The sequence below is a fragment of the Lepidochelys olivacea genome (assembly GCF_965140295.1).
Source record: "Lepidochelys olivacea isolate rLepOli2 genome assembly, chromosome: 27".
Taxonomy (NCBI): domain Eukaryota; kingdom Metazoa; phylum Chordata; order Testudines; family Cheloniidae; genus Lepidochelys; species Lepidochelys olivacea.
The window spans coordinates 5,030,573-5,055,848 of record NC_140437.1 but is presented as its reverse complement, the minus strand read 5'-3'; the positions used below and the strand labels follow the sequence as shown (position 1 = coordinate 5,055,848).

The 25,276-nt window shown below is 59.9% G+C and overlaps 1 protein-coding gene across 2 annotated transcripts; it reads left to right on the top strand.

Annotated features, from left to right (window-relative positions):
* Positions 1-625: 625 nt before the first annotated feature.
* ACBD4 (acyl-CoA binding domain containing 4) lies at positions 626-24,864 on the top strand. Of its 2 annotated transcripts, XM_084616019.1 has the most exons (10): positions 626-672; positions 1,764-1,858; positions 3,554-3,674; positions 3,945-4,029; positions 4,470-4,590; positions 12,032-12,138; positions 13,441-13,621; positions 17,629-17,807; positions 18,485-18,520; positions 24,239-24,864. In XM_084616019.1, exons 2-10 carry the CDS (start codon positions 1,777-1,779, stop codon positions 24,347-24,349), a joined length of 1,023 nt encoding a protein of 340 aa, XP_084472145.1. In that variant the 5' UTR covers positions 626-672; positions 1,764-1,776; the 3' UTR covers positions 24,350-24,864. The 2 variants fall into 2 exon arrangements, with proteins under 2 accessions (XP_084472145.1, XP_084472146.1); XM_084616020.1 differs by lacking the exons at positions 626-672; positions 18,485-18,520 and having other exon boundaries at positions 1,378-1,858.
* Positions 24,865-25,276: the final 412 nt, after the last annotated feature.

Here is a 25,276-nt window from a genome sequence, read left to right as displayed (position 1 = left end):
ATCTCCCTAGGTAACGCATTCCAGTGCTTCACCACCCTCCTAGTGAAATAGTGTTTCCTAATATCCAGCCTAGACCTCCCCCACTGCAACATGAGACCATTGCTCCTCGTTCTGTCATCTGCCACCGCTGAGAACAGCCGAGCTCCATCCCCTTCCGGTAATTGAAGGCTGCTACCAAATCCCCCCTCACTCTTCTCTTCTGCAGACTAAATAACCCCAGTTCCCGCAGCCTCTCCTCGTAAACCATGGGGCCACGCAAACACAGGCCACACACCCAGCCACAGGGGCATTGTTTTGCATAGGCCCCTGCCACACTGGAATCTCTCCTCTCCACCCCCTATAATAAATCAGCCCAGAGCTCGCTTCCCAGCTTCACCCAAGAAAACAGCCACGAACTGCACACGCCCAACGCGCTCCTGCAGGGGGCACTACTGCCCAAGGTTAGCGGTCCGCAGGCCACCCCTTCCCCTGCAGGGGGCGCTGTTACCCGACTTCAACGCTGGAGTCGGCGTTCAGCCCGCTGCGGCGGGGAGGCGCTTATTTGCATTGTTTTTAAAGCTTGATGCTAATTGGGCGAAGTGTGACGAGGGAATGAAAGACATGTGGTTATTGGTTGGGACGGTCACCCCAGTCTCCGGGTGGATCAGCTGTTCGGGGCGGCGGGGGAGCCGGGTCCGAGCTAAGGGGCCGGACGGGGGGATCCGGGGACTGGGCTGGGGGGATCCGGGCGGGGGGGATCCGGGGTCTGGGCTGGGGGCGGACATCGGGCTGGGGGGATCCGGGCGGGGGGGCCCGGGCTGGGCTCTGTTGGGGGGATCCGGCTGGGGGGATCCGGAGTCCGAGCTACGGGGGGCCCCGGGCTGGGGGAACCGGGGTCTGGGCTGGGGGCGGACACTGGGCTGGGGGGATCCAGGGTCCGAGCTAAGGGGGTCTGGGCTGGGGGGATCCAGGGTCCGAGCTAAGGGGGTCTGGGCTGGGAGGGATCTGGGGTCCGAGCTAAGGGGGTCTGGGCTGGGAGGGATCTGGGGTCTGAGCTAAGGGGGGCCTGGGCTGTGGCGATCCGGGCGGGGGGGCCCGGGCTGGGCTGGGCTGGGGGGGCCCTGGCTGTGGGGATATGGGCTGGGGACACTGGGCAGGGCGGATCCGGGGTCTGGGCTGGGGGGACACGGAGCTGGGGGGTTCCGGGGTCCGAGCTAAGAGGGTCCAGAGCTGAGCTAAGCTGTGCGGGATCTGGGCTGGGGGCCATGGACTATGGGGAGGATCTGGGCAGGGGGCAGCAGGGTCTGTGCCGGGGACACTCGGGAGGGCACCCTAGAGCAGGGCACTGCGGGGTGAGGTGCTTGGGCCCCGGGTCAGGTCTAGTGCGGGAACGCTCAGGGTAGGAGCTGGGCGCTCGGGGCAGGGCTGTGGATCCACCCGGCAGCTCCTGCCCCGGGCCAGCGCCTCCCAAGCCTGGTGTGCCTGGCACAGACCAGCTTCTGCAGGCGGAGGAGACCCAGCTGCCCTGTCGCCCCAGAGGGTCGCTGCCGGATGGGGCTGAGGGACGGCAGGGGGCACTGGTGAATCGAGAGGTTCCTGCCTGGCAGGGCTGTGAGCCCAGTGCAAACTCACAGACCAGTACCAAGTCCTGGCCCACATGCCTGAACCCCACATGCTCCAGAGCCCTGGGGAAGGCCCCTATCCTGCCCAAAGGCTCTGCCCAGCCGGGAGTGCCTCTGACAGGCCTCCCCGAGCTAACATGGGGGGTCGTGCTTCTCTCTCAGCTCCTGTGAGTGGATGGGGATGGAGCCTGCAGAGCCGGACTACCAGAAGCAATTCCAGGCCGCTGTCAGAGTCATTCAGGGCCTGCCTAAGAACGGTGAGTCCAGCATGCTCCGTAGATGGCCTAGCGTGGGCTTTGTCGGCTGGATGTTGGGATGGGTCTCCAGGTAGGCGAGGCTGAGGCTTGGTCTCTTGAAACTGGACAAAGCCTGACTAAGTGTCCAGTGTGGACAGGCCTGTGCCGGTTCCCAAGAGACAGAGTAGATGGGAATTAATGGACTGTCTCATCCTCCACCGTGTGTCACATCACAAAACACCCTCACGACGGGCATGGACTGGTCCTTTCGTTGGCAGTCTCAGTAGAGGCCGACAACTGGAAGGCCACTGAACTCTCTGCTCCTGCCACGAGAGCTGGCTCCCCAGAGCAGGCTGAGTGAAGGGCCCAGCGCTGCTGCTGCCTGGGGTGTGTCAGTCCCCAGGACTCTCAGCCAGCACCTCCCACTTGCTGTAAGCACACACGCAAGCTGTTTGTAGCGTTTCTGTGCTCAGACCCTGCAGTGCTGGGGTGGACACTAGCTAGTGCTTGGCAGAGCACAGCTTAATTCCCAGATAGGCTGGTTCTGCAGCGCTGGCTCTAGTAAAAGGGTGGGGAAAATGGGTCTTATCAGTTAAACTGTGTGACGTTGACAAGATGCCACTTCAGTCAGGTTTCTGATTGTATCCGTGCTTTGGTGTCCCGTCCTGGCCAATCAAAATTCCACATCTTATCCTTACACCAGGGAGGATAAGGACAAAAGGTTGTTAATTCTCATGCTTCAGGCCACACACTCATCACTAGTGAGCAGTCAGGAAGGAATCTCTCCTTTGTAGGGTATTGTACAATTAGGTGCATGCATGGAGCAGAGGGACTTCTCTTCCTGGAGTATCCTGCATTGGCTGCTCCTGGAGGCAGGATCCCGGAGTGGACGGGCGTTTAATCTGTTCTGTTCTGGCAGTTCCTGTAGGCCTGATCTCCAGAGGTGCAGAGCACTTGTGCTTCCCATAGACCTCAGTAAGGAGCTGCATGTGCTTAGCAACTGTGAAGACCAGACATTTATTTATGTACTTGTCTTAAGGCCACCCCACCCCCATGCTGGAAAATCTTGGCCCTGATGCTTTAGGCCATGTGAAATTTCAGCTTGCACTTAAGAGGAGAAAGGAGATGAGAAAGACATCGTGACCGACCCGCTTTGTGCAGCCTCGGGTACCTGGCGTCTGCCCTCGTTGTTTCTCTCCCTGTAGTAATAGCATCTCATGGTATATGGGGCTTCCTGCCCCAAAACACAAACACGGTTTCACCCGCCACTGAAACACAGCTACCTCTGGGGTGGAATGCAGCTGCTATTTAACAGTGCACAGCAACACTATGCATCCTCTGAACTTTCCAGCTAAAACTGCAGAGGGTATTTCCGGGAGGCAGAATGTAACTGAGTGGGAATTGGGCCCGGATCATGGTTAAGGCCCTGACTCGTGGGCCCGTCAATGACCAGATGGTCACCTCAGCGCTATGCCTCCTCTGAAGGGCAGAGCTCCAGCAGTTTGGGGTCTGCTAGCGCCGTGCTGGGGCATGGGCTCAGTGCTGGTCTCGTGGGCAGAGACCCACCTACTGGGTCACAGCGTAAGGATGCGGGTAACAGCCCCTGAATGGCCACGGTAGTCTCTAAGGTGCCACAAGTCCTCCTTCTCTTTTCTCATGGTGGGGAAGTGGCCGGAGTCCCTCTGTTCCTGCTCTGATGGTTTGTGTGTGTTCTAGGGTCCTACCGCCCCCCCTACGAGGTGATGCTACGATTCTACAGCTACTACAAGCAGGCGACAGTGGGCAGCTGCAAGATCCCCCGGCCTGGATTCTGGGATCCCATCGGCCGGTATAAGTGGTAAGGCTGAAACAGTAACTGCTTGGCAGGAGTGTTGTAGACTGCAGTACAGCCTTGTTCGTGGGGCATCAGTCATAGAATATCAGGGTTGGAAGACCCTCAGGAGGTATCTAGTCCAACCCCCTGCTCAAAGCTGGACCAATCCCCAATGTTTGCCCCAGATCCCAAACAACCCCCTCAAGGATTGAACTCATAACCCTGGATTTAGCAAGGCAATGCTCAAACCACTGAGCTATGCCGTCCCCCCTGATGAGACCTTCTGGTTGGCAGGGATGTGTGGAGCAGGCTGGGAAAGATGTCCAAAGAGGAGGCCATGGCCGCGTATGTCTCGGAGATGAAGAAGGTAGCCCAGAAGGTACAGAGCTCCTTGCTTCCCTGCTATGTGCAGCTCCTGGGGCTGCTCCGCTCGCTCCCCGTGTGCCTTGGGACACCCTGGAAGGAGTGCCCTCGGCATCGTCCCTGGTGGAGTGAGGGCCACGTGGCACACGCTGGCACAGCTGATGGGCTCTGGCTGAGGAGGGCCTGGATTCAGAGTTGTTGGAAGGTGGGGCGGGAAGGGCGCTAGCAGAGCTGGGGAAGGACCCCAGGCTGGGAAGACCAGAGGTGCCCTGGCAGCGCTGTGGGGGGAAGCTTTCGGAGCCCGCTTGCCACAGCCAACTTGCCGTAGGCAGCACTGTCGGTCCCTCCCTCTCCCAGACACCGCACTTAGGCCCAGGGCTTTAGTGACCATTGCCTCAGCGCAGGATCCTCCATCTTCTGACTTGGCTACAAAAGAGCTGTTGGGGTTCTCTCCAGGTCATTGACACGATCCCAGCGGGCGAGGTGTCTGAGGACGTGTTTGGGTTCTTCGAACCTCTCTACGAGGTGATACACGATATGCCCCGGCCCCCAGAGTCCTTCTTCAAGAAGAAGGCTGGTAAGCCTGGGGCGTTGGGAGGGTGGCTGGGCTGGGCTGGGCTGGGGTGAAATGGGCAGAGCAACAGTCTGGGAGTCAGGACTCCTGGGTTCTAGTCTCGGCCCTGCCACTTCCTTACTGCAAGGTCTTGGACAAGCTGCTTCACCTCTCTGTGCCTCAGTTTCCCCATCTGTAAAATGATACTTCCTTCTGCTGGTTCCCGCATGCCCTAGCCCATGAGGGAAACAGCTCATCCTTCCAGCTCCCTGGCCATCCATCGCAGGTACTGATCTGGCTCTCATCACTGTAGTATCTGAGTGCCTCACAATCCCCATTGCACAAGTGGGGAACCGAGGCACAGAAAGGCTAAGTGACTTGCCCAGGGTCACATAGGGAGTCTGTGACGAAGCAGGGAATTAAACCTGGGTTCCTGAGTCCTAGCCTTCCTCTTCCTGTCAATCTGGACTCCCAGATGGCGTGTCCTCGAGGACAGTGCAGCCTCGGCCCAGCTGCATCCAGCAAGCTGGCATTGCCTGATGTGGGTTTGTGCAGCGCAAGCCGAGCCCTCGCCACCCCACTGCGTGCTGTGAAGAGGGAGGGAGTGGGGAATGAGACTACAAGCACCTGGGGGGCTCGCTCCTGACTAGAACTTGTGCCCAGTTTGTTCTCTCCGTGCTCCTGACTCGAGTGATTGTATGTGAGAGCCTCAGCCCCAAGCGGGAGGAGGGCGTGGCTGGGCTGCAGGGATGCAATGGTGGGCTGACTCTAGGCTCCGCCCTCCTTCCCCTGCCCCGCCCCCCAGCGGCTGTGCAGCGTGTCTGGCAGCCTGCACCCCGGGGAGCTTCAGCCTAGCTGGGGTTGTGGGGCTCCGTCTGGGAGCCCCGTGTTAATGGAGACGTCCCCTCTGAGATCCCCTTTAAGCCGTCTGCTTGCTTCCTCGCCGGGAGCGTTCACACCAGGCTCGCTGGAGCTGCCACCAGCGGCTGGGGCCTGAGGGCACCCTCCTGCCCTGCCACGCGCGCGGGGGCTCCGGCCGGGGCTGCTGGCGGCGCAGGTCGCCGAGCAGAGATCTGCCCTTGGCGCTTGGGAGAAGTGGCCCTGCCCTGGAAGCCTGGTAAGCGTTGGTTTGGCCGCCGCCAGCGCTGAGCCGTGAGGGCTCGGCTCCCCACGGAGCAGCGCCGAAAACAAGAATCCGGAGCCGGGCTTGGAGCTGTGAGCCGGGCGTGGCATGGCAGTGCGGGCTTCCCGCTGACGAAGGGACGGGCCGAGTTTGGGCCTTGCTGGGTGACTGCACTTCCTCTGGCCTGGGCAAGAACGCCCCTGGTGGGGCATGATGGAGTCCTCTTCCCCTGCCCGGGGCACTGAGCACAGGAGCCGACTTTCCAAAGTGCCAGGGGGGTGCTCGACCCAGGCCCTGCCCCCAAGGCCCCACCCTTGCCCCACCTCTTCCTGCCCCCGCCCCACCTCTTCCTGCCCCCGCCCCACCTCTTTCCACCCAGTTCTGCCCCCTCCTGCAAGCGTGCTGCATCCTCGCTCCCCCTTCCCCCTCCAGAGCCTCCTGCACACCGCCAAACAGCTGATTGCAGCAGGTGGGAGGGAGGGGAGGCGCTGATCCGTGGGGCCTGCTGGCAGGCGGGAGGCACAGGGAGGGAGGGGAGGTGCTGGTCTGTGGGGCCTGCTGGCAGGCGGGAGGCACAGGGAGGGAGGGAGAGGCGCTGATCCGTGGGGCCCGCCGGCGGGCGGGAGGCACTGGGGAGGTGGGAGGGAGCTGATAGGGAGCTGCCGGTGGGTGCTCAGCATCCACCATTTTTTCCCCATGGGTGCCCCAGCCCCGGAGCACCCAGGGAGTCGGTGCCTGTGGCACTGAGTGACAGGCTTAGACCCTGCAGCAGGAGGGCCTGTATCTAGGGGAACTCGGTGGTCTCGTCCTCATGTCAATGCTGGATCCTCTTTGGAACCTGTGGGTGATAGAAATGTGCTCTGTTGTCTCCAGAACGTAAACGCAGAGCCTAAGCTACCAGCCATTGCCCTCCTCAGGGCATCTCCATTCGTGAACCTGCCCCTGTAAACCTGCACTAGGAATGGGACAACTTTTTATCAAACTCAGGCTTGATACAGAGTGAGAGGAGGCAGCCGCTTAACTCCTGATTTAAATCACTCCGTTTGTTTTTAGTCATTGATTTATACCAGGGTGAAGGTTTGAAAAAACTAATCTGAAAGTTTGACCTGTTGCAGCTGTAGGTTTAAAATGGATGAGCTCAGTTCAAAATGCTGCTGTTTGGTAGGGTTGCCATGACTGCTAGGATTTCCTGTTTGAATTCTACAGAACTGCTGTAAGAACATCAGAACGGCCAGACTGGGTCAGACCAAAGGTCCATCTAGCCCAGTATCCTGTCTGCTGACAGTGGCCAGTGCCAGGTGTCCCAGAGGGAATGAACAGAACAGGGAATCATAGAATATCAGGGTTGGAAGGGCCCTCAGGAGGTATCTAGTCCAACCCCCTGCTCAAAGCAGGACCAATCCCCAATTTTTGCCCCAGATCCCTAAATGGATCCCTCAAGGATTGAACTCACAACCCTGGATTTAGCAGGCCAATGCTCAAACCACTGAGCTACCCCTCATCAAGTGATCCATCCCCTGTCACCCATTCCCAGCTTCTGACAAACAGGCTAGGGACACCATCCCTGCCCATCCTGGCTAACAGGACCTATTGATGGACCTATCCTCCGTGAAATTATCCAGTTCTTTTGTGAACCCTGTTATAGTCTTGGCCTTCACAACATCCCCTGGCAAGGAGTTCCACAGGTTGAATGTTGGGAATCATTAAGAAAGGGATAGATAATAACACAGAAAATACCATATTGCCTCTATATAAATCCGTGGTACGCCCACATCTTGAATACTGTGTGCAGATGTGATTGCCCCATCTCAAAAAAGATAGATTGGGACTGGAAAAGGTTCAGGTTTCTTCACACAATGCACTCTTTGCCAGAGTTCTACAGGTACTAGATAAATTCATGGAGCGTAGGTCCATCAGTGGCTATTAGCCAGGCTGGGCAGGGATGGTGTCCCAAGCCTCTGTTTGCCAGAAGCTGGGAATGGGCGACAAGGGATGGATCACTTGATGATAACCTGTTCTGTTCATTCCCTCTGGAGCACCTGGCACTGGCCACTGTCGGCAGACAGGATACTGGGCTAGATGGACCTTTGGTCTGACCCAGTATGGCCATTCTGATGTTCCATGCATTTATCTAGTTCTTTTTTGAACCCTGTTACAGACGCTCCCCAATTTACGCAATAATTCCGTTCCAGAACGGGTAACTCGAATTTTGCATAAGTCGGAAACGTATACCTGACCGTTACGCAAAAAAAAAAAAAAAAAATCCCTCCTATTTCTAGCTTATGGAACTTTTTCCGAAAGTGCGGATTTGTGTAAGTGGGGTCTTGCGTAACCCAGGGAGCATCTGTAGAGTCAAATTGAGGAGGGTTCAGAGAAGAGCCAGAACAGTGATTAAAGGATTAGAAAACCTACCCAACAGTGATCAACTAGATTAAGCTCCTTGATCTTAATGGAGAGAAGGTTACGGGGTGACTTGATCACAGTCTAGTACCTACATCGGGAGCAAATTAATAATGGGCTCTGCAATCTAGCAGAGACAGGTGTAACATGATCCCGTGGCTGGAAGTGGAAGCCAGACAAATTCAGATTTGGAAATAAGGTGTGAATTGTTAACAGTGAGGGGCAATGAAGCATTGATACAACTTACCCCGGATCCCTCAGTGGCACTCTTTAAATCAAGGTTGGCTGTTTTTCCAAAGCTCGCTCTGGGAATTGTTCTGGGGCAGTGCTCCGGCCTGTGCTCTGTGGGAGGTCAGAGTGAAGGATCACAGTCGGGCCTTGGAATCTATGGAACTGACGACAAACTGCCGCCCGTGATTTCCATTGGCCCAACAGAGCCACGCAAGGAGTCGAATGCGGCCGTAAAGCAGCTGCCGACTCAAGGATATTTCAGGGTGAGGTGCTCTACTCAAGGCATGTTAAACAGGCCTGATTCCTGCTGGCTGAAATCAGACCTCTCCTTGGGGTCTCCAACTGGCCTTCCTCCCCCACCCCCAACACTAAGCAGGTTTGAAACCCTCGGCCATGCAGCGTGAGGGGAGCTGGCTTTGTAGACTCGCTCCCTGTCAATCACCTGAGCTGCGGAGCTGAAGTAGACCAGCGTGTGTCTGCCCAGGCGGCTCTTCAGCCGACAGCGGCCCTCCCGTTAGGGTTAGGGATTGAAGAGAGGAACTTTGTGAACGGACGTCCCTATGGACAGCAGAATGCCGCTTCCAGTCGGGGAAGCAGCTATGTGCTGCCAGCCCCCACCCCGTGCCAGCAGATGGGAGGCACAGACAAGCTTCCCTCCCGTGAGCCCTGCAGGAGTGGGCACAGCTATGGGAGAGCACATCGCAGTCCTCTGTGGCACTCTGAGGGCAGGGCAGTTATTACCCGTCGCCAGGGGCATTTGCTGTGTTCAGTTCCTAGCCCCTGGCACAGCGGTGTGACCTCCTGGGCAGAGCACGGCTCCTCTGGGGGGTGAGAATAGCCATGCAGGGGGAGTTCGCTGCTCTGCACACGGCGGCCTGGTCTGTCACTCCATTTGCCGTAACACTGGTGGGGATGCAGCACAGACCCTTCCTGCCCTAGGGGAGCCCCCATAAGCCCTGGGGGTTCTGCACCCCTTGTGTGAGCACATTGGATGCTTGGTGCTACTAGCAATCTCTGTGAGCCACTTCCGCAGACCCTGTGGCCCTAGTATTAACCCCGCGCATGCTGCATCCCTCCACAGCCGTTAACCAAGGAAGGATCGAAGCGCTGGCCAAGGCAGTTGGGACCAAGGCCCTCACGGCCAAGCAGCCAGGCTCCTCCAGGGCTATAGGCAGCCTAAACAGGGTGTCTGCTGAGTTGGGCCTGCTGCACGCTGCTCCTGGCGGGAGAGCTGCCATCCTGGCTCAAGCTGCTCTTGCTGGCGATGCCCCTCATGGCTCACACGGCTGGAAGTGGGGGGTCTAGGCCACAGCAGGGCAGCCAGCCAGTGTTTGCTCAGCTCCTGCCCAGAGCCCATCCTGTGGGGTCACCTTGCCCAGTGCGGCAGACTCCCTCATGCCAAGGCCTCCTGTCTGTCACTCACATAGAGCTGGAATCACCTGTGCCAGGCTGGGATTTGCCCCATGTCTGAGACCCCAGAGGAAAGACACTCGCCTCCTCCCCACACACCCACGCGTGGCCCTGTCACGCACCAGCCCGCCCAGTGATGGGCTCACGGAGCTCTGTCTAGTCAGCTTAACAGAGAGACGGTTTGATGATGGCCTGTAAATACTTACAGGGGCACAAATATTTGGTAATTGAGGGCAGACAAAGGCCTAACAAGATCCAGGAGACAGACGCTGAAGTTAAGTAAAGTCAGAACAGAAACCAGGTTTTTAGCAGTGAGGGTAACTGACCAGCGGAGCAACTCACCCAGGGCCATGGCGGATTCGCCCTCACTGGCAGCCCTGAAATCTGACTGTGTTCCTGGCAGCGATGCTGTGGTTCCAGCAGGGATTATCCCAGGGGCATTCTCCAGCCTGTGCCATGCAGGAGGGCAGATGGGGTGATCCCAGTGGTCCCTTCTGGCCTTGGAACCTATGGACTGCCAGCAAAGGGCCCGGTGCTGGCTGTGGGCCCTGGGGCCTGTTGTCTTCACTGGCTGATTGCAGCTCCCCCTGCAGCTCTGCGGGCCCTTGAGGAGGGGCTCAAGGGTCCGGGTGTGGTCTCCATGCTTGTCCTACGGGTGCTGGTGGCTGCTCTCCTGGCTCAGCGAGGGCATCTGGGCAAAGCAATGTTGCTCTCGCAGGTGGGCCCAGTCAGGATAGCATGCCCGTGGGCAGCCAGCGAAGAGCCCGTGGTGGGTAAAGGGGGGGGGAGTGGAAGTGTTTCCACGTCTCTTTCCATCTGGGCTGGGCGCCAGAAGACGCCCCTCCCTGGGGTTAGCCGGGCTCCTAGAGGGGATGTGGGGGTTGGGGGGAGCTCTGGAGTGGGGCTTGGAAGCAGTGATGCTGTAGGCTTTGTCAGGTCGGTGCCGAGGGGCTGACGTGTGGGAATCTCAGCCCTCGACCTGTCTGCTGAGTGCTAAGGGGCCAGTCCGATTGCTCCCTTTCTGTGCAGGCAAACGGGAGAGGGACTCCGTCCTTAGCCGGGATGGCCTAGCAGCAGGACTGTTGGGGAACTTCCTGGGGGACGCTGTGTCTGGGGAGCAGAACCGAGAGGGGCAGGCGCTCAGTGCTGGCTCCGGTGTGCCAGAGGGGCTCTCCAAGGGGAGTTGGCCTGGCCTTACTGTGAGGAGAACAAACCCAGTGTCCTGTCTGGCACAGGGGGCAGGGCCTGCACCCCAGGCGGGGTGGAAGTGGGCAGGGGGTCGGGCGGTGGCTGGCACAAGGGCAGGGCCTGTTCCACAGCGTGGGGTGGAAGTGGGCATGAGGTCGGCATGTTGTTATTCCGTGGTGGGGCACGTGGGCCGTGTGTGGTGCCGGATAAACACCGTGGGCAGCACTTGAAACTCCCGGGATGTGGGGCTTCTCTTGGCTGCAAATCACATTCAGTGGCGCTTTCTCCCATCCAGGAAGCTTCACATCCCGCTGGGGTGCTGCTGTCTGTCGGGGGCCATGGCAGTCTTGTCATTTGTGCTCCTCAGTGTCAGGTGGCCAGGGCCCTGCGCTGTGTCCTGGGAAGAGTGTTATGTAGCAGGCACAGCAGGGCCATGATTGAGAGCCTGAACTCCTGGCTCTGCTACTGACTCCATGGCCTTGGGCATGTCCCTTCTCCTCCCATTTTCCCATCTGTACAGTGAGTGATGTGCGATGAGGTGAGCTCTGAGGCTTTGTGTGAGCTAAGTGTGGCGAGAGCCCCGATGAGCGGCACTCAGGGAAGGATCAAACCCCCCAGATGCACTTGGTGGGCTTTGCTTCCTGCACACGGATCTTTGGCCTTCTAGTGACTGCCCCAGCCTGTGGCTTTGGGGCACAAAGGACACGGAGTAGATTGAAAATCCTTCCACTCAACATCCTGTACTGCTGTGATGAGCCCCCTGCTCTCCTGGTGCCTGGCCAGAGAGTGCCCCCCCACCACGCTGAGCCACCCACGCCTCCCTGCTGAGCCATACGCATCCCCCCACCCAGCCACCCCCATGTCTCCCCCTGCTGAGCCACCCATTTCCCGCCCCGAGCCGGGTGTGTACCCCCACCCCCGCCAAGCTGCCTGCATCCCCCCACCCCCGAGCTACGTGTTCCCCCACTCCCACCTAGCTGTGTCCCTCCACCCCGCCAAGCTGCCCGCGTCCCCCCCTGAGCCATGTGTGCTCCCCCACCCCCGCCGAGCCGCCCCCATCCCCCCTGATCCACGTGTGTCCCCCCCCGCTGAGCCGTGTGTCTCCCATTCCAGGTGGCGGGCTGGGCCGCACTGACGAAGCCCTGGAGAGCAGCCAAGTGACCAGTGACTCAGAAAGCGAAGTCTACAGTGACACCCTGGAGCAGATAGAGCCTGGCCAGGTAACGCCGCTCGCAGAGCGAGCCAATGTGAGGCCCGGGTCCAGATACCTTCATGTGCCAAGAGATCGTCCCTCCTTCCGCACAGCCATTCCCCTGCGCACTTAGCACGGTGCCCCGATTTCACTCCCACCGGCTGCTGTGCCAGGCCCGGATCTGCAGCGCCCTGTCCTACACTGCCTCTGCTCAGCAGAGCTCTGAGTTCCCTTCGGGCCCCGGCCCCTGCCTGGTGACCCCAGTGTCCCTTGCTGCCGTCTGGGCGCCTGTTCTCCGGCCATCCCACACGTGAGTCTCAGTCAGAGCCCTGATGGCAGCTGCCCTCCCTCGCTGCTTCCAAGTGTGCACCGGGCGGGGGCCTCGCTTGCTGCAGAGCATGAGCCACCTGCTCCCGTCCTGTGTGGGACCAGGGAGAGAAGGACCCCGCGGGGCCCTGCACCGTGCTTGGGGGCAGTGGGAGGAGAGTCCCAGTCCATGTGCTCCCACCCCCAGCAACTAGTGGAAGCTCCTTCATCGGTATCGCTCTCGGACCCCCCCCAGAGCTGCTACTGATAGCTCCATGGAGAGGGGCAGGGAATGGCTCCGTGTGTAGAGCTTGGTCTGGTTTCATTTAGTTGTATTAGGAGGAGGTATGGCTGTGGGAATTATGCAAATCAAAACTCAGTGTCTCTCACCCCAGGTGTTCATGGGTGGTTCTCTGTGCTGCGGATTGGCCAAGGGACCCACTGCACGCCATGCTGTGTTTGCTCATGCTTTTGCTGGTTGCCTCCAGCCCAGTCTTCAGGCAGCAGGATAATTCAGGGGTTATCCCAGAGCTGGGGCAGAGAGCTCGCACCGAGCTCACAGACTGTCAGGCACAGCCCAGCATATCCCACTTCGCAGGTGCTGCTGTGGGTTGCTCTGTGTGGGAATGGCCCTTTTCTGGGGGGTAGAAAATGCTAGGTGAAAGTTCTGGCTTTAGTGGGTGGAAGCCTGGCTTGGGACCCCTGGGTCTGTTCCTACCTTTACTGCAGCCTGAGATGTTGTGGCTAAGTTACATCTCTTGTCTGTGATGGTTCCTGCCAGGTTTAATCAAAGCCCTTGGCAGAAAGGTAAATGGTTCTTTGCAGGTGGATGTGTGTGATGTGGGGGAGGAGCTCAACCCAGGTCATGCAGTGGGTCAGTGGCAGAGCTGGGCATGGATCCCCGGAGCCCTGGTTCCCTGCTCTAACCACTGGACATCTGGCCTCTCCCTGCAGTGTCTCACCCACTCACCCTTGGCACTTGGGGGTCTCACTGCAACTCTTGCTGCCCTTTTCCCTCCCGCAGGCTGGTCAGCGCGTGGCTGGGCAGAGCCTTTCCCTAAGCAGTCCTCATGCAGCCAGCCTACATGCCGATGTCGGGCGTGAGTCCCCGGAAACCTGCAGGGAGGGAGAGCCTGGCGAAGGCGAAGGCGGCGGACTAGCCGGGCAGAGCAGCGATGGCCCCAGGCCCCTCGGCACAGAGAGAGGTGGGTGTGGCACCAGCCCTTGGGTGGGGTAGAGCAGAGCCATGGTGCTAGGTGGGGTGGGGTGGAGCGGAGCAGAGCCAGGGGCCTCGGACCTGGGTGGAGCTGGGGCGGCGCGTGCAGGCCTGCCTCTGGGTTTGCTGGTAGTTCAGCTCCTTGCCGCAGTGGCAGGCGGGGGGCTGAGCTCTCGCTGTGCTGATACGCAGCGGGGAAGGGAAGGACGCTGAGTCAGGGAAGCAAATGCTGGGGCCAAGGAGCCCTTGGGCTGAGCGCCTGCCGGGTGATTCTGCCAGGGTCTGCAGGAGGGGAACAGCCAGAGGTGCTGGGTCTGGGGGCTGCCGCACCCCCCGGCCTGACGTGGTTTCCACCAGATGCAGGGTTTACAGTTTGGTTCAGTGACTCTCAGCGCCCCCCACTGTACACATTGTCCCAGCCCCCCTGGGAACAGCTGAGCCAGGCAGTTGGTGAGGAGCTAGGGAGCCTCCCCCCAGGTCGCCAGGTCAAATCCAGCCCAGCCCTGCCTGGCTGCTCCGTGTCGGCTGGTGAAGGAGTTGGCGGGTCTGAGGGACGGGGTGAGTTGCACACGCTAACGCCCTGTGGGCAGAGCTACCAGGGACTGAATGGGCCACGGAGCGCGAACCCCCCCACCTCCCCTGGGAGGTTCTGCCAGGCCAGGGCTCAGGCACGTGCTGGCCCAGTTCAGGCTCTTTAATGGCCCGATCCCACGGGGCGCTGAGTTTCCCCCCTCCTTCCCTGAGAGCCGGGGCTGGCACCTGTGCCCTGGCTGTGCCCAGCCACCGCTTCCCAAGGCATTTGGTTTGTGGCTGCCCCTCAGGCAGGCCCTGAATAGACTCAGCCCACGAGCATGATTCCCACTGTGCTCCGTGGGTCACATTTCAGAGGTCTCTGTCGCATGACAGGAAACGCCAGCTGGGCAGGTCTGATGCCTCGGCCCTCTGCACACACAGTTCGGGGTTTGCACCCCCCAGGCAGTGGGGCAGCATGTGCAAAGGGAGCCCTGGTGCAAGTCCTCTCAGGAGGCCTGTAGGGCAGGTGGCCGGCTGTGTGTCTGAGCTGCACCCAGGATGCAGACTGGGCCCTCCTAGCTGAGGAACCGTTCCTGAGGAGCATCCTTGGCAGGTCTCTTCCAAGCACATCAAGTGCGGGAAGCTGCTGCCTTTGTCTTCGGGTCACCCAGCCCCGCAGGAGGCGTCTGCAACGGGGCATGGTTCGGAGCAGCACAAGTGGCCACAGGCCATCTGCACGTAGGCAATGCCGTGTCGTAATTGGTGCGCCCGCCCAGCAGTCTTGGACATGAATGGGTTAAGGCTTGCAGCACCTCTGTGAGCTGGGTCAGTATCAGTGGTGGGAATCGACTGATGTTGGCCATGGACATGTGGACAAATCCGTCCTCTTGCCAGGTGGGCAGCTCCCTGCCCTTCCTCAGGGGAACACTCATTGCCGCTGGGCCTCTGGGGGCTGGAGGGAGTCTGGGAATGTCCTGGACACAGAAGGGACCGTTGGGCTCATCCAGTGCAACCTGCCCCATAGCATAGGCCTGAGGCTCCCCAGGGGTTCTCCATCCAGCCTGCTCACTCTTGTGGAGCCAGAGCGTCTGCTAGGAAGAGCCATCCAATCCTGACAGGGAGAATCCTCCGCCTCCCTTGGGCGCTGCTCCCATGGCTGCATACCCTTGCAGCTCATGTGCCCCCATGGCCACCCCGGAGCCACCCCTCCAGCGAGGGCTGGGTAAAGCAGCCCAGCACCGAGCTGAGGAGGAAAGCGACACCCCACGGCCAGGCCACACGCGATCCCGTCTGTGCTTTGTGTCGTGCGTCTGCCCCCCTCACCTCTAGAGGGGGTGATTGTCCCCGCCAGGGCTGTGTCGCAGGGCGGGCGCTGGCATCTCACCCACTCGAAGTAGAATCCATCCACGCTTATCTCCTCCGTTCATGTTCCTTCAGCCCCATCCCAGGCTGCTTGGCAGGTTAATTTGTAACAGCTCTCAGGATAAGGCCATCCTGGGGCTGAGTGGGAGCAGAGCAGCCCCTGGGCTTGGACTGCTCCTTCCCCAGGCTGGTGCCTCTGCGGAAGGAGCTGGTCCCTGCTTTCTGCTCCCGAGCGCTGCTGTGAGGTGCGGCCCCAGTCTGTGTTAGCTGCCAGCCGGAACCAGGGGTGCTGGCCTGCGCTCTTTGCAAAGCCCTCTCTGCATCCCACCCCGGCATGAAGAGGTCATCATGCACCCCAGAGCAAGGCTCCTGTGAAAGTGTTTCCTTGACAGTGCTCTGGGCCTGGGGGGCCTGCAGCACGGAGGGATACAGTGCAACCTGAGGAGCAGACAGACTGCAGGGCTGGGAGTCAGGACTCCTGGGTTCAGACTCACCGAGTGACCTCGGGCTAGCCACGTGATCTCTCTGTACCTCATAGCAGCCACGCTGTGACTCGGGGTAGCCGTGTCCATTGGATGCACTCACCATTTCAAGTGCTCCGTCGCCGCCTCCCCACTCCCACCCACAGCACACCCTGGGGCCCAGAGGGTCCTGGCGCTGGGGGCTCCGTGCCAGCGCTCAGTCAGACGGGGGCGACTGGCTCAGTGCAGCTGCCTCTCCTCGGGGATTGCAGGGGTGGGTTCAGGCATCGGCCAGGCTGCCAAGCCAGATCTCTGCTCTTCTCCCCTAGCCCTGAGACGCTGGTCCTGACTGGGAGCAGGGTGAGGGGCCTGGGCGGCAGCTTAGCTTGAGGTCAGTGCAGCAAGAGAAGTGACGCTGATTCCAGATGAGCATTGCCAGCCTGTTCGCACACAGCCACTCCTTCCCCAGTGCATAGCACCGACCCGCTCCCATTGCTCTCTGGGGCGGGGAGGAAATGCTCTGTTGTCTCCAGGCTCTGCTGAAGCCCTGGCAAGTTTGTTTCAGCTCCTGAAGGGGAGCTGAGCCCTTCTGAAGACGTGCGCCCTGGGGCTCTGGGTCCACACTTGGCTCGCTAACCTGTGCTGAGCCTGCATTGCTGGGCTGTGTCCCAGCTTGGGAAGGGTGACCTGGTCACAGCATGAGCTGACCTCAGGCTGGCTGGCACCTTCCAGCTCTCCAGTGGCCTGACGGCCCAAGGGCCTGATGGCTTGTGTTTCCCCACAGAGGTCAGGGCCATCTCCTCCCATGCAGCCACCTGCCAGCCTGCCACCCCTGCCCACAGGGACCAGCCCTGGGGTGAGCTTGTTCCCCAGCTAGACTGTGCCACCAGGGACTGTTTGGTGATGGCCGTGGTATGGACTCCTGGCCCCTTGGGCTGAGACCTCCCCCCCACACACTATCCAGCTGACTTCACAGCCTGGAAACCCACCCGTTTGTGTCACACACAGACCACCAGGATGCCTCTCTGTAGGCTTGGGCTGATGGCCACAGGCTTGGGCCACTGTGACCCGCCAAACCCAGCGTGTGCTGACCGGGTGAGCTCTGCAGGGCAGTTCCCAGCACCAATGGCCGGATGCCAGTGCTAATCATTCAAGGCACCTGGGTCCCGAGCACACTTCGCTCAGAGCCAGCGTCCAGCTGCGCTCACTAATGCCTCGGATGGATCCTGCTCTGTGCTGCCCCCTGCTGGAGTTAGCGCTGCGGTGGTACTTACCCAGCCCTTCCTGGGGCTTCTCCGGCCCGGGGGAACGTCTGCCTCCCTGGGCCCGGGAGTCTCGCCAGTCTGGTAGCAAAACCGCACGTGCTTTGGAGAAGTGATGGTGGGGATTGGACAGAGCTGAGCCACCGTCACCCGTCTGGGTCGGCTCCAGCAGAGCACATCCTTCCAGCTGAAGGTCACGCCCAGCCGCCCCAGAACCCCCTGGGGGAAGAGGCTTGTACCTGACAGGGTTAGCCAGCCTCGCATCACCGAGCTGCACCCTCCTGGCCTGGGCCTGCAGCATCCCTCGGTTACAAACTCTGGGGCAACCGTGGAGGACGAAGCCTCGTCCTCCCTGGTCTGTCCCTCTGGCATCCTTGTCTGTCCTTCCTGCCCCACAGAGCTGCAGGCTGCCCCGGGAGCCAGGGGCTGTCCAGATGCTGACCAGGGGGAAGCAGCGAGCGCCGGGCTCTGGCCGGAGCTGGATATGCAGCTGCTTGGCACCGTCCGTGCCCTGCAGGACAACATGCGGAGCGTCTTGAAGAGGCTGAGCCGCCTGGAAACGCCGAGCACCATGCAGGTACGTGCCGAGCACCATGCAGGTACGTGCCGAGCACCATGCAGGTACGTGCCGAGCACCATGCCGATGCCACAGGCAGGCCCGCAAGGGGGCGCTTTCCAGGCCGGACACCCACATGCACACACACCCCCTTGGTTACAATCGGGGTGTGGGGGAGATGGTCGCTATCAGACCACAGGGCCTCACAGCGGCAAGGTGAGCTCCTGGGGCCAGGCCCCCGGTGGAGACAGGCTCTGCTCTGGTCAGTGGCTGGGAGGCTCGGGGCTGGGCTGCCAGAGGGCCTGTGCCTTGCGCACGCCACCAGCTGGAGCCTGGGGGGGGTTAGCTCCCGCAGAGCCGGGGGTGAGCGGTGGGGCAGCCGCAGCACAGAGACTCTGCTCTGACGCTGACTCGCTGGGTGACCCCAGCAAGTCCCTTCCCGCCAGGCCTGGAGTCAGGAAAGGTGCCTCAGGCCCTCTTGTGCTGGCGTGTGAGCCCCAGAGCGCAGAGCAAGGGGACGTTGCCCACGGCTGTGGGGCTGGATCCCCTATGCCCGTGTGGGGCGCGTGCAGTGAAAATGGCAGTGCTGTTTCTACATAGCAGGAAATGGGTGCGGCTGGGCTCCCCTCACTGCCCAGCTTCCCAGCCCCTCGCGCCAGCCCACGTGGCGCTGAGCTGAGCCTCTTTCTGTCTTTCAGGGGCACGCGTCTGGGTCCGGCCCTCGCCACCGGCAGGTAGGGCTGTGCTCAAAGACAAGCGCGCTGCAGGCCCCGGTTTCCCAGCAGTTCCCTCGTCTCCCAGGCACACGTGCAGCGCGGCTGGGCCACCCGAGCCACGGATGGATGACAGCAGGGTCCTGGGGAGCTGCCCCAGCGGGCTCGGGGGAGGAAGGGGCTGGTGGGGGCAGAGGGCGTGGGAGGTGCTGTCCTTGGGCGGGCAGAAGGACAAGGACTCCAGGAGGAAGAAGTGGGGAGAGACACTTAGGCTTCGCCTCCATCTGCAGCTGCCTACTGGGCTTGTGCAGCCTGGAGTGGCGAGTCGACCAGCCCCAGCAGCTGGCAGAGCAGAGCAGAGTCTAGGAGCCAGACCGCCGTCCACCCAAAGCCACCGCGGGTTCAGCCCAGCTACGCTCTGCGCTTATCCCAGACCCGGGGGCTAGTGGGGTTGCTCCTGCATTCAGCTGCTGCCCGGGGCACTGGCCACTTCAGCAAACCAAGCCCAGGTATCTAAAGGCAGGTCCCCAGCTGGGCAGTGAAAGCAGCATGCTGGGACCCGGGAAACCAGGCGTCTCTTCCCCGCTGGGCCACAGGCTCCACATGTGGTCTGGGGTGAGTCTCTGTTGGGAGCCGAGCCCTGGCTGGGCCCCTTCCTCCTAGTGAGTGACAGTCCTGGGCGAGCAAGGGGCCTTCAGTACTCCCCTTGGTGTCTCTGCCATGGTTTGCCTCTGTCATGGGGTCCCTGGGCGATGCTCTGACCTGCTCCCCACAAAGCCAGACAGGACTCTGGGGAAGTCTCCTTTCTGTGAGCAGCCTGTCTGCAGGACACACAGCTCACACAGCTTCCACCTTCCTGGGTCTGACCTCGGAGCATTCAGCCTCCTCTACCCCTCCATGCGCTTCCCCCAGCGAGTCCGCTCAGGCGGGGTCTTGGGGAAGCCAGAGGATCCTGCCCCCCAACTTCGCAGTCAGACGTGACTCTCAGCCAGCCAGTAAAACAGAAGTTTATTAGACGATAGGAACATGGTCTAACACAGAGCTTGTAGGTGTAGAGAACAGGACCCCTCAGCTGGGTCCATTTTGGGGGGCAGTGAGCCAGACAACCCCGTCTGCCCTTCACTCCATGTCCCAGCCAGCCCCAAACTGAAACTCTCCCCAGCCCCCCCCTCCTCTGGGCTTTGTCCCTTTCCCGGGCCAGGAGGTCACGGGATTCTTTTGTTCTCCAACCCTTTAGCTCTCACCTTGCAGGGGGGAAGGGCCCAGGCCATCAGTGGCCAGGAAACAGGGTGTCGGCCATTCTCTGTATCCAGACTCCTGCATACACCTGCCCTCTAGGGCTCTGCAATGATCATACACCCTTATCCCACCCCCTAGAGACTTGAGAACTGCCTAGGGGAAACTGAGGCACCCCCACACTATTCAGAAGAAACATTAAGAACAGTCCCACTTCGTCACATCTCTCCCCCCTGCGAGATTGAACTGAGCGGGGTCACTTTAGCCGGTGACCTGGGGAAGTTCGAAGCCAGCAACGTTCCCATGGATGCCCCAGCATCTCTCTCATTCCTTGGTGGTAGTTACACCAGACCCTTCCAGTGTTACGCCCTCCCTTAGGTCGGGGGTGGTCGATAGCACTCGCAGGCCACATGTGGGAAGGTTTATGCGGCCCGTGCCCTTTGGCCACCCCCAAAACCCCAGGGGGTCAAACTGGGATTGGGTCTTCTCCCCAACAAGCTGGCCAAACACAGCCACTTGGTTATAGGACTGTTTAACTTTCTTAACAGCTTTCACTCCATCTGAGACCTTCTCAAAGCTATCCACACTGGATCTTTCAACAGGACAGTCAGTGGATCCATTCACAACAGAAAATTTTTCGCTGTTAGGACCTGAAACTTTCTTGATTAAATCACTTTCACACCCTTCAGTAAACTGCTTGCAAAGACTCCATGAGGATTCCTTTCCCTAGGGCTTTTCTATGCAATAATTCACCCCACACAGAAATTCTGCTCTTACCCTCTTTACCTAGGGCTTGCTCTAAAGGAACACTTTCCTGAGCAACAAGACTCTTTCTGGGTCTCCCTTACATCCAGAATTACCTCTGGCCCATCCAGCGGATTCCTACACAATCCCCTTTCGGGCAAACTGACAGACTTCCTAGATAAAAGGTCAGAAGCATTCTCCTTCCCTTTGCCACACACAAGTTCAGGAATCTTTTCCTGCTTGCTACAGGTTTCCACACCCTCAGTAGGTAACACAATCACATCACCTTCATGCTCTCCTTGTGCCCTGGCTAGGATCTCACCCTGATTAGACAGAGTTGCGACACCCTTTCCCAACAACACACTAGCAACAGGCAAAATACAAGCACCAGAATTGTCTGGTCTCTGGGATTTTACATAGACACTAACTGGATGCGACCTAAGTTACAGGGCCATTCTCCTGAGCAGACACAAACTTAGGACCCTTCCCTTCCTGTGCATTAGCTGAATCCAGAACCAACTCTGAGACAACTGCACTCCCCTCAACCATCACAGGCTGAAAGGTCCCTTCTGTCTGCTCCACAGACAAAGAAGAGCTGGACACACTTTCTCCTTTCCCAGACACACAGCTTGGGATCTCTTTCCCCTGGTCCCAGCACACAAGGCTGGTCACAGACAACTGCTTGGAGATCAGGGTAGCTCCCTCCATAGGCAAGTCAATACCCCTGGCAGACACAGGCACGTTTCCTTCACTGTCCCAATTCTCCACCCAGCTAACAGGTAAGGTCCAGGGACACTCATCTTCCACTCTCCTCGCCTTCCCACCCTGCTGACTAGACACAGCCATCAGCTCACAAGGCTGCCTAGGCTCATCCAAACTTCCCTTACCAAGCACCTTGCCACTTCCCACAGATCCCCTGCCCTGCCTGTGTCTCCCCCACTCAGCTGGGGTCTCAGCTCCCACTGTGCTCAGCGCTGCCCTTGCTGTCCCAGTGGGGGTAGGCAGCGAGCTCCCTGCTTTCCTCACTGCATCAGAGCCAGCGTGAGCCCCCTGAGTCCCCCTCTCTGGTGTGCAAGGGGGCAGGGAGCATCTCTCTGTCCCACACAGCCCCAGGGCTCTGGTTACAGGAAGGCAGGTAGCCTGAACCTAGCCGCTCCTCCCCCCTGCCAGCCAGGTCATCTGCATTTTCACTGACCATTTCCCTCTCTGCCGATTGGTTCCCTGGATTCAAATTCAAACCCTTGGCCATTACAGGAGCAGGGCCTGGATCCTGTCCCAAAGAGACACAGTCACCCCACAACAGGGTCTCACAGCTGGTGTCCTGGAGGACCCCAACGGCCAACCAGCCCGACCCCTCCTGGGTCTGCACAGGGATCTGGGCCATAGGCAGGGCGAGGGGCTTCATCCCTGGGACCCTCACCCAGCTCACACAGCCCCTCAGCATCTGAGGCTGCACCACCCAGGGCCTGACACCAGTTCTCTCTGTCCCAGGATCTCGCCACCCCAGGAATGTCTCCCCATTGACCATCACCTTCCGCTCCCACTGGGGGTCCGAGGGGCCTGGCCCCAGGAAACTCCACACAGACATATAGGTTGGGGTCAGGCGTGGGAGCCTGTCCACCTCCCCACCCATCTGGCTGACGGAGTCTATGGCCTTGGGACCCAGCAAGGGAGCTAGACACTGGGGCTTTTCCGCAGGGTCCCCCTGGTTCAGATCTCCAGCCTGCTCAAAGGTAGTCAGGTGGGCATCCACATCCCCCCCCTCCTTAACCTGGGGTAGCAATTTAGTCTCGAGGTTCCCTGCGGAACTGGCCCCCTGGGGTCTATCCCCACTCACCCCTGGGGGGTCCCCTAGGCCTCTCCGCTCTCCCACCGCCAGTTCATGCTGCTGCTGCCTCTGCAGCTCTTTCTCCGGCTCTCGCTGTCTCTCACAGTCCTCTTGTTCTCTCGGACTCAGCTCCAATCCCGTCCATCTCCGATCCCCCGATGGGGAACCCAATCGTGAAGACCCTCGTCTGGTCGGGGACAGGAGTCTCGGGGATCCCTGGCTACCACTCCAGCTGCTCCCAGATCCTGCTCTAGCCCCATTTGGGGTCAGGGATCTGTTCCTTAGAGCGGTCATCCTCCTCCAGCTGCACGATTAACTGTGCCTTGGTGAACTTTCCAATGCTCAACCCTCTCTTTCTGCACAGGGTTACAATGTCCTTCTTCAGGAGATGGTGACAGGCCGTCACTCCGCTCTTCCCAAGTTGTTGTGGACTCACAGGCCTGTGTGCTCTCAGCTCCCCACGGTTTCCAGGGAGAATCCCTAGTGTGCCAGCCCTTTTCGAGGTCACCACCTCTTTGCCAGGGTTGAGCTGCAGACTCCTCCGCGCCTGGGACCGCTCACTGCAATCCCCAGGGGAACCCTGTTACTGCAAAAGTCCTTCTCTCTGGTCACACACTCCCAGGGGTTAACCGCCCCCTGAAACCGTCTCTCTCTGAATCTTCAGCACGCCTGGTCCCTGTCAATCCCCCTTCGTTTTACTGCTCCCCAGTCACTTACTGCGGGAAGTGCCATCCATGGGGTGCAGTACATCCCACCGCTGCCACCAGTTGTCATGGGGTCCCTGGGCGATGCTCTGACCTGCTCCCCACGAAGCCAGGCAGGACTCTGGGGAAGTCTCCTTTCTGTGAGCAGCCTGTCTGCAAGACACACAGCTCACACAGCTTCTACTTTCCTGGATCTGACCTCGGAGCATTCAGCATCCTCTGCCCCTCCGTGCGCTTCCCCCAGCGAGTCCGCTCAGGCGGGGTCTTGGGGAAGCCAGAGGGGCCTGCACCCCAACTTCGCAGTCAGACGTGACTCTCAGCCAACCAGTAAAACAGAGGTTTATTAGACGACAGGAACATGGTCTAACACAGAGCTTGTAGGTGTAGAGAACAGGACCCCTCAGCCGGGTCCATTTTGGGGGGCAGTGAGCCAGACAACCACGTCTGCCCTTCACTCCATGTCTCCAGCCAGCCCCAAACTGAAACTCTCCCCAGTGCCCCCCTCCTCTGGGCTTTATCCCTTTCCCGGGCCAGGAGGTCACCGGATTCTTTTGTTCTCCAACCCTTTAGCTCTCACCTTGCAGGGGGGAAGGGCCCAGGCCATCAGTGGCCAGGAAACAGGGTGTCGGCCATTCTCTGTGTCCAGACCCCTGCACACACCTGCCCTCTAGGTCTCTGCAATGATCATACACCTTTATCCCACCCCCTAGAGACTTGAGAACTGCCTAGGGGAAACTGAGGCACCTCCACGCTATTCAGAAGAAACATTAAGAACAGTCCCACTTCGTCACAGCCTCTGTGAGATGGGGTGATCCTCCCTCCCTCCGGAGGGAGTCGTGAGGATACCGTCGTCTGAGACACTCGCTAGTAACTACGGTGACAATACTCCGAAAACTGGGGCCCTACTGCTGGTTCTCAAGCTCTCCCAAAGGGAGATGGTGACGCTGTCTCTTGGGGAGGGGTCCGAGGGTCACTGAGCTAGAGACGCTAATAAAGCCGAGAAGCAAAGTGCAGCAGTAGCAGGGGCCTCGCTCCGAGCCCTTGCGCTCTGTGTCACACCTGTGCTGGGCCCAGCGTCTGTGAACAGCCCAGAGAGTGCTGGCTGGCTTGTTCTCCTTCCCCAGCTCCTGAGAGTAGCATCACTTTAGTCACCCATTGCGGAGCACCCAGGAAGCCTCAGGGTCGCTAACCCCTCCCCACCTCCCTGTGCTTGTCTCCTCTCTGCAGAAGCCGTCCCGCTGGCCGCTGGAGGTCTCAGCTCGCACCCTGCTGTTCCTCCTCGCCTGGCCCTTCGTCGTCCAGTGGCTGCTGTGGCGTTTCCAGCGCAGGAAGAGGTGATCGTTCTCTGTCTGAATGTGCAGCACTGAGCAGAAACCCCGGTCGCGGCAGGAACACACCGCCAGGCTGGAGCCTGCAGCTCAGCCGTCGGGACTCAGCACCCAGCAGACCTGCAGCTCCGCAATGGGTGACTAAAGTGATGCTACTCCCAGGAGCTGGGAAAGGAGAACAAGCCAGTCAGCACTCTCTGGGGGAGCAGCGGGCTGTCCCCCAGGTGCCAGGGACAGCTCCTCTGAAGGACAAACCAGTCCAGAAGTGTGGCAAGGAGAGATCGGATTCAGCACTTCCTCAGCAAGCTTGGAGCCATCAGCTTGGTCCGGGGGACCCCAGCCTGGGTCTGGCCCAGCACGTTCTCCTCTGAGACACCATTTCACTTGTGGGAGGACCGGGGGACTCTCGTGGGAGGCCTGCCAGCAGGCTCCTCTGTCTCGCCCCACTCACGCCCGCTCAGGTGATCTGCAGCATGACAGTGGCACAAATGGAACACCCCCATTAAAGAAAAACAGCTTTTCCGCCGTCTGTTCCTCTCGTTAGTCGTCGGGCGGATGGTGCAGCGAGCTGAAGCACGACAGCCAGCCTGCGAGGGAAACTGGTCCCCAGCCGAGAGGCCATTCCCCATGGAGCGAGTGGGTGGGGCAGGGCTGCGGGGGCTAGCCTAGGAGATTTGGGTTCAAGTCACTGCACTGCCACAAGGAAAGGAGGACTTGTGGCACCTTAGAGACTAACCAATTTATCTGAGCATGAGCTTTCCCCATGTGACCTGGTACGTCACCTAGGCCCAGATCCTCACAGGTATTTAGGTGCCTAACTCCCGCTGAGTTCCCACTGAGTCTCAGTGCCTGTGAGCAGCTGGGCCTTGGTCTCTCTGTGCCTCCCTCCCCTGTACAGTGGGGTAACGGCACTGCCCTCCCTCCCCCCAGGCCGTGT